The sequence below is a fragment of the Limulus polyphemus genome, unplaced genomic scaffold (genome assembly GCF_000517525.1).
Source record: "Limulus polyphemus unplaced genomic scaffold, Limulus_polyphemus-2.1.2 Scaffold2531, whole genome shotgun sequence".
In the NCBI taxonomy this organism is placed as follows: Eukaryota; Metazoa; Arthropoda; class Merostomata; order Xiphosura; family Limulidae; genus Limulus; species Limulus polyphemus.
Window position 1 is genome coordinate 81,016 of NW_013668141.1, and position 8,877 is coordinate 89,892.

The window sequence follows — 8,877 nt, forward strand, 5'->3', positions numbered from 1 at the left end:
GCTAAATTAGGGACGGCTAGCGCAGATAGCCCTCGTGTAGCTTTGCGCAAAATTCAAAAAACAAACAAAACAAACTGACTCACGGTGTTACCTCTGTGTTATACTCGTTAGCCACACACGCAGAGAACAGTTTTATTCACTCTAAGTATTGTCAAAATGATAAAATATAATTCATAAATATGAAAGTATATACAATGTGCACTTGCTATTTATACTCTATTTTACTATTCAATTTAAACGAAACTTTGTTTCATTTTCTTATTAATTTCAGTTTTTAAATCCACATTTTGATAAGAGAGAACATTTCACAATTTATAAAACGTTATCATATATCAACGTACATAACCTGGAACCCCAAGGCTTATAACGTTAAAAATCTGGTTTCGATACCCGTGGTCATATATATATCAACGTACATAACCTGGAACCCCAAGTTGCTCGGCAGTACGTCTGAAGGCTTATAACGTTAAAAATCGGGTTTCGATACCCGTGGTTGGCACAGCACATATAGCCCATTGTGTAACTTTATGCTTAACGACAACAAAAATACAATATAATCTAAATTTACATTGTCGTATATTTAAAGTCGGTAAAATTTAGGTTTACCTTTCCTGCTCAATAACAGGGAAATATTGATGACATACTCATCCTGTCATTAAAGTGTTACTGGTTTTGATAATATAGTTTATTGTTCAGGAATTATGAGTTCTATTTAGCATTTGATACGTGGAAGATTATTGATTAATTTGATTATCGTTAATCTAAAATATCCAAAACCGAGCGTGAGACATTTGCCCTAAGGGCGTTTTTACCATTTGAAGAAGCCATAAACAATGCGCTTTTTTCTGTTAATTTTTCAATTCAAACACATGAATGACATCAGGTTACAATGTTATAGCTCCCACCCCACCCCACCCACTGACTAAGCGGAAGGTCTTTAAAACACTAAAAAAACGGGATTCGATACTCGTGGTGGGCAGAGCACAGATAGTCCCTTCGTGTAGCGTTGTCGTTAAGAACAACCGAACTTCAGAGATCAAAGGTTGTGTCAGAAAACTCAAATTTATGTTCCTCATTTCCGTTTTTTAACTGGCGTAAATTTATCGTTTAGTCAGCTATCTCGTTGATGTGTTGTTGATTATCATCGTACTATCAACACCCATTTTTAGTTGTGTATGTGTGTATATATATATATATATATATGTGTGTTAGAGTTAGAAAATAGTTTGCTGATTGACTACACTGTGCTCAGCAGAGTACTGAATCTAAAATCATGAGAGTATGCGTAGTGTGGTTAGGTTATCTGTAATTGAAATACGTGAACATTTCCATATATGTTGTACCTTTAGACATTAACGTGTGTTTTTACCATTTGAAAGTGATAATGTGTCCCGCTTTCTTAACAATTGAAGACCGAGTGTGGCCAAGTGGTTACCGTGCCTGATTGTGGATCTGAGGTTTCATGGTTTGCGTCCCGTTAACCGTAAAAAAAAAAAAAGTAAAAAAGCGCTTCACAGAGTGATTGTCAAATTTTACGGTTTAGTCTGATAAGCAGAGGCGTCTCTAGGTGCTTAAAAGATTCGAGGCTCGAGCCCATACCCCCACCTCCCCTCGAGATCATGGTTTTCTATACTGATTTTTCAAGACACCAGCTAGGGATTCGGGGCACGAACCCCCTCTGACAGTGCCTAGCGACGCCTCTATTGATAAGAGTAGGCCAAGAGTTGGTGGTGGGTGTTGTTGTCTAGTTACCTTCATTTTTAATCTTTCACCTGAAAGTAATGGACAGCCAGCACAGATAACCCTCGCGTAATTTTACACGAACAAACATAAAAACTTACTTGTCACAGTTGATACATTTTTTAGTGGTCATTTTATAGAAACTTTTAAACATCTGAATTGCAGCGCAACGAACGTCACTGTTTAGGATGGCTCGGAAACCCATCTTCTTGATGATACAGCTGCCAAAAACTCTCCAGTTGGTTCCACATTCGCCGACGTTGGTGGTCAGACATAATACTAAGACCACTGATAACGAAAACACGAAGGGCATTGATGCAAACCTCATTGTGAAAGGTTCCTGCGATTCATAAAAGAAAAATAAACAGTTTTGTGCTATTAGATAACATCGATAAAAAAAAATAAACTTTATTGGATTTATTAATTACTTTAAAATTATAATTATAGATTGTTATTCATAAATAATAAAGGACTTTGTAGTGACCATTTTATTATTTTCGTTATTTTATTCTACTTACCAATACATATAGCAGAATTTTATCTGATATTTCTTCATTACCTTTTTATTTAGTTTTTAATGTTTAGTAATACGAAATATCGAACCAGTAGCGTTTCTCAAATACAATCGTTTTCTTTACCCAATTGTATTTCCAGAGCTAAAGAAACTTCACAAGTTTCCACTCCGATGTTTTAATGCCAAATAACTTGGATAACCTATTTGTGGTATTATACCTGCATAATTTTGTACACTTATTTCGTATGATTATCACGAATAAATTATTGTAAACCAATTAACGATAATTAAAAGCAAATACCTAATGGATAAAAGTTACAACGTCCAAGCAACGAAGACGATTTAATTGTAGGAATTTTCTTCAAATGCTTTTTATACAACATCATCTCCCTCTGGTGGCAAAATTTTTCAATTGACTTCATGGTTTTTTTCTATGGGTTTCTGAGAATGTGTACAAAGCACACGTGTGTACATGAGGAAAAAAACATGATAGATTACACATAAAGATGTAAGTTCCGAGAACAACGTTCCAATTTAGTGTGATATTTATGAAGAATTTTTTCCAGTTAAAACTATATACCACAAAAACCCCAAGACACTTTACGTTTTCGTTTGTTTACTCGCCACATATTGTAAATACTGACCTGGGAAATACCTATCAGAACTTGTAGTGCGCACTGGAGGGATTTACACGTTTTGATAACAAAGTTAGAAATAAAAAACTACCTTTACACTCCAGATTAGTATAATAAAGCTTTTATTTCAAGCGACGTTTTGCCTTTGCGGCTTCTTCAGGGCTAATACATGAAACATTGAAATAATGTAGTGATGATGCTTTGTTTACGTGACTTGGGAAATACCGTCGCTTGATTCAAAGAGCTCAAACCATAGATGGCGCTATTGTTCCTAGTTTACAGTGATAATTTTCCCGAGCCTGAATCTTTACAAGACTTTTTTGTATATTAACTTCTGATTTAAGCAAACTAACTACATATACCAGAAATAAAAATCAGCTTAGTAATAATTATAATTAATTAAATATACTGTTCTTGCGTTCTTACTGTAGTTAGTAGAATGCATTGTTTCTTCAGTTGGCACCCTCGTCGTAAACCCAATAATATCTCACGAGGTTCGGCTAGCTTAGGAGATTTAGAATAGTCCTAAATCAATATACCATGTAAAAATGGAAAATATTTATACGAATAACATAATCGTAATCAATAGATATTTTAATAAATAATGTTAATGAAAGAAACACTAAAAATAATAACGTATACTTTACTTAAAGAACACATTAGTTAAAGAATGAATTAAACACCAAAAAATTATATCAGTTAAAACTTTTCCGAAAATGTTTTTGGCCAGAAGTTGGTGGAAGCTAAGCCTTGCTAAAGCTGAGACTGATATATAACATTGTCTAGAATAGCGATATCTACGTTCATGCGCCACAGCTAGTGATAATAAATTATATTGCTATAATCTTTTTAATACTATTAACCCTAAATTTCTATAATTACGTTTTATTTTTAGGAAAAAGGTTTTCTTACGAATGCCTCCATTTCAAAAAAAGAACAACGATTTAAAACCTAAACAATAATCATAACATGCAGATACTAACATTGTTCTAACTCTACTAATCCTGTCTTTAATTGTGCAAAACTTGTGGTTTAAATACAGTGCGAAATGACACCTGAGGAAAGCTGACTTTAAAGTTAATAAAAAGTATTGCTCAGCTTTAAATTATGAAACGCTCAACCTGTAGGCCCCCCAGTGGCACAACGGTAAGTCTAAAGACTTATAACGCTAGAAACAGCGTTTCGATACCTGTGGTGGGCACAGCACAAATAGCCCATTTGTGTAACTTTGTGTTTAACTACAGTGAAACAACCCAAACCTGTTGGATAAAAACCTAAGACTTAGATTATGCACGTTAGTATACAATGATGTGGCATTTTGTGTTTGCTGATTTGACTCTCTCTCTATCCGTGGTGGGCAGAGCACAGATAGCCCATTGTGTATCTTTGTGCTTAATTACAAACAAACAAATTGTCTCTCTCAGCGTAACTCATTATCATTAAGTGCCGTGCTTTGTAGCGTAGGCGATCATGTCCATCAGGAAATGTTACAGACCTACTGAAGGATGTGTACATTGTATAGGAATTGTTTTTTGGCGGCAAAGAACAGGTTTATGTGTTTTAATAAATGTGGCTTCCAAAATAGAGAGATGGAAGGTCGACCGACCATTTACAATAATTTCAAACATGCTATCCGTGTAGTTTTCAGCACAACTTGCGTTCACTAGTAAATGCTGGCCAATCGCTGATTTTTGCCGCCAAAAAGAATTCCTATACAATCTACACACTCTTCAGTAGGTCTGTGACATTTCCTGATTGATTAAAGGACATGCCAATCAGTGATTACCTTACCGGCCTACGTTGATCTGACTCATTTTATAAGCTGTACTATTTCCTATAGATCATCTTCCAGACGGTTCTACTATGATTAGTGTCTGGCGAAAAGCTTCAGCAGATATTTCTTTTGCAACAATTGGTCCAGTTATCAACGCTACTTTCAAGTTTTGAACAACTCGACTTTCAAGATCTACGTATCTACATGAGCCGATGTTTCTATTTATGACCGTTATGTTTCAAGACCTGTGCAATAACTCAGATAACAGATTTTTCCGTATATCAAAGCTATCTTAGAATTAAAATTATAATATTTGTTGGTTAATTTGATGAAGCGTGTTCAGCTTCTTTAACTCTGGGACAGAGAATTTTTTTTTTCTTTTTGACATGATCACAAAAGTCTTGAACTAAAACTCTGCATAATGATAAAAACGAAGTGGAGAATTTTCAATAGTTCTAATAATAATAATGAATTTCTACGAGCTGCATGAACTACAGATGTTTGCTTGAAGAGACAGTTTTTATTTACATCCATGGCATTTTAAAAGTCGACAAGCTGAACGTATTGACTACCTTGACCGAAAGTATTATGTTCTAGTATTCAAATGAAGCTTGATCAAAAGGTTTCTGTCAACAACTCTTGAGCTACGCTTTATCAACGAAAAGTGTAAATGACTGTAATATCATAACGCCCCCACAGATGAAAAGGCGAGCATGTTCAGTAACGGGATTATAACCCGCGACCCGCAGATTGAAAATTGAGCTTCCTAACCCTAACCACCAGACCATTAGAGGTGGCCACGTGATTATGGCGCTCGACTCGCAATCTGAGGGTCGCGGGTTCGAATCCCCGTCACACCAAACATACTAAATCTTTCAGCCATGGGTGCGTTATAATGTGACGGTCAATCACACTATTCGTTGGTAAAAGAGTAGCCCAAAAGTTGGTGGTGGGTAGTGATGACTAACAGCCTTCCCTCTAGTCTTTCACCGCTAAACTGGGGACGGCTAGCGCAGATGGTCCTCGTGTAGCTTTGGGCGAAATTCAACAACAAACAAATAAATCTACAAACTACGAGACGCTATGATGTAACAATACTCACTTAAGACAACGAGAAAAATTCAGAAAGTTCGAGCAATGTGACGCCAAATTACAACAATTGAACTACACACATAACGCACGATTCTTACCGAGTCACGTAACGAAATTTGTCATAACTACCTCCATTTAAAGTAAGTACTTCTAACACTCTTGTTATGAAAATTAAATAATCCTTAAGTACTAGATCACTAAATGAAATAAATAATAAATGTTACACTAAACAGTCTTGTATATCCAACATTCAGAGTGCTACAAAAAAGTGCTTTAATCATCCTGAAGTGTAAAAACATGTTTTTAAAACGGTATATTATCATGTTCATCCCACTGTTTACCTCTAAAAATATAGTTTTATTTTTGGAAAAGAACAAAATATTTTTAGACGAAAATTAAAACAATGGTGTAACATATTTTATTTAGATGAATAAAACAATGGTGTAATTCATGTTTTATTTAGATAAATTAAAACATTGATGTTATTTATGTTTGTTTTATAGCATAACCACATTGAGCAATTTGCTGTGTCCACAAAGGGGGAATCGAAACATGGACTTTAGAGTGATAAGTCCGTAAACTTACCGCTGTCCTACTGTAGGAAAGTACATTTCGACTAAGTAGGACATTTTATAGGTAGGTATAGGCGTTCTGACGGGATTGAAACCATAAAGCGGAACCAGCATTCTTCCATGTGAAGAACGCTCCATCTGGTCTTGAACACTCTCTTTACAAATTCAACAAAAAAAGATGGAAGCCCTATTGAGCAGTTTGAATGCTAGTAGCAAGAAAGCAGGATTAAAAATACATATGGGAAAAGCCAAATATATGACCAACTATCATGACACTACCATTAAAGTTGAGAATGAAGAAATAGAGAAAGTGTCAAAGTACAAATATTTAGGACAAACCCTCAAAATGGAAAAACACAACAAGGGAAGAAATTATGGTAAGAAGAAAAGGCAACATGGCGATGTTTTGGAATGTATAAAGAAATTCTAGAGGATCAAGATATCCCCATTACTTTGAAGAAAAAGATCATGGATCAGTGTGTACTACCAATCTTAACTGCCAAACATGGGCACTAACAAAAGAGATAAGGAAAAAAATACAAACCACACAAAGAGCTATGGGGAAAAAACTTCATAAAACACTACAAGACAGATGGAGAAAATAAAGAATAAGAAAAACAACAGATATAATAGATGCAGTAAGATTCACCCTAAGAACTAAATGGAAATGGGCTGGACATGTAGCAAGGTATTCCGATAATAGGTGGACATTAAGAACAATGGAATGGCAACCTAGGACAGTGAAAATAGAAGATAAATAGCAGGAATCAGATGGACACGGTATGCTAAGAATAGGAAATACTGGGATGGTCTGATGGAGAGCTACATCCAACGAAGGATGACTACAGCTTAGATAGATAGATGGGCGATATAAATGTAAAACGAAGAAATAGTCTTATTCATTCGTCGTGTTTTGGTAAAGCTTGTTTTATTTGAAGTAAAAGAAAAGTTGGGACATATATATGCATTATATAAATGAAATTGACACTAATAGTTTTAACAATCATAATTCCGATATTTCATGCATTTATTTACTTTCTTTTCGAAACTTAAAACTCAGAAATATATTTCCTTTTAAAAAAACCTAACTCCAAAATATTCTCAAAGATAGAAGTAAAGTAAAGATTATTTTTTTTAACAATTTGATGACGAACAAGTGCCATCATTCGGGTTGTATTTGCAGTTGACGTCACAAAGGTACTTTGCGGCACAGTTGCCTCCATTTCTCCCGTATCTATTAGCTGCTTGATCGTCTGCACTGTCAGTTCCACCCTGAGAAAACTCCCGACAGTCGCTGATAACCTCAGCAGTACGTATTGACTGACTTTTCTGGTTGCACCTGTACACTGCGTTGTAGTTGCCTTGACAGTGAAAATACCTAAAAAGATAATTAATATAAATGAAGAGAAATGATTGTGTGTAATTAACAAGTTCTTAACTGGATAAGTATTATTTTGATACACGAGACACACACATATATATTATTTTACAGATATAATACAACCAGATCTTATAATACATAAAACAAACAGATTTATCCATTGTCCTATAGGTTTAACAAGCTAAATTCCTTGTTATAAGAATAATAAAAACAAAAACACTTTTATAGCTCAAAATCGACGAATGAAATTTTATCTAACATTGCAATCTTTATGGGCGCAGCCATATTGAAAGACCTCAGGTGATCCAAAAAGAGAAAAACAACTTACCTATGACAATTTTGTTGTTATCTAAAGTTAATGATTATTTCAAATTAATAATTCTTCACAAAATATTTAATAATTATATTTTAATCAATTAACAATATAGCTAAAAATCGTCATAAATAATATCATCTAAATAGTAACAACTTCCAATAAGAGTAAGCTTTCAGCGAACCAAAAATTAAGCTGGTCGCTTTTCTTACCTTTCTACTCATAAAAATTATAATACATTGTTTCATCGATTGGTTACCTTCGCTGTTAACGATATTTTCGGCCGTAATCCCAATAATATCTCATGAGATTCGTTCAGCTTAGGATATTTAGATTAGTTCCAAATACAAATTCTAAGCTAACAATCCACAACAATCTTTATAATAAAATTAAAATGATAAATAACAAATCAAAATAAAAAAAATCCTATTGAAGACATATGTAACATTACAAATCATATCAAGTCAGTACAGAAACTTTCTGACGGAACAACAATGTTTATGAAGCCTTATAATAATAAACAAAAAATAAAATGATACCTGAACTGAATATTACCATACAACAATGTTAAATGTAATAAGAAGAAAACAATGTGTTAAACTTAATATGTAGTGTGTCTAAATACTTTTACCAACAGTCTTATTTAACCATCTCCTGCAACAAAGACATAGAGCTGGCTACGGGAAGTAACGAAGTCTATTGTGTCTAGTACGTAGAGAGTATTAAACATTGTAACCGAACTTGTTGAAAATATTCTTATTTGGTAATGGAAAAATTTATAACTTCAAAGATGATAGTGTCCGTTTTATTGATTTGTTTGTTTTTAATTTCGCGCAAAGCTACACGAGGGCTATCT

The 8,877-nt window shown here is 34.2% G+C and overlaps 2 protein-coding genes across 3 annotated transcripts in view; both read right to left on the minus strand.

The window, feature by feature from the left end:
• LOC106467223 (serum amyloid A-2 protein-like) overlaps nucleotides 1–3,450 on the minus strand; it is a 5,712-nt gene extending 2,262 nt beyond the window's left edge. The window contains exons 1-2 of one of the 2 annotated variants that reach the window (XM_022395352.1): nucleotides 3,316–3,450; nucleotides 1,842–2,080 (exon numbers count right to left, since the gene is read on the minus strand). In XM_022395352.1, the coding sequence (XP_022251060.1) occupies nucleotides 1,842–2,068 (227 nt within the window). In that variant the 5' untranslated portion in view covers nucleotides 2,069–2,080; nucleotides 3,316–3,450. Of the gene's footprint in view, nucleotides 1–1,841; nucleotides 2,081–2,555; nucleotides 2,879–3,315 lie in introns of those variants that run through there. The other variant, XM_013927552.2, reaches the window with a different exon arrangement.
• Nucleotides 3,451–7,236: 3,786 nt separating this feature from the next.
• The window catches only part of LOC106467222, a 3,893-nt gene continuing 2,252 nt past the window's right edge, over nucleotides 7,237–8,877 (minus strand). Inside the window, exon 3 of the mRNA XM_013927551.2 lies at nucleotides 7,237–7,705. Coding sequence (XP_013783005.1) covers nucleotides 7,462–7,705 — 244 coding nt within the window. The 3' untranslated portion in view covers nucleotides 7,237–7,461. The remainder of the gene's footprint in view (nucleotides 7,706–8,877) is intronic.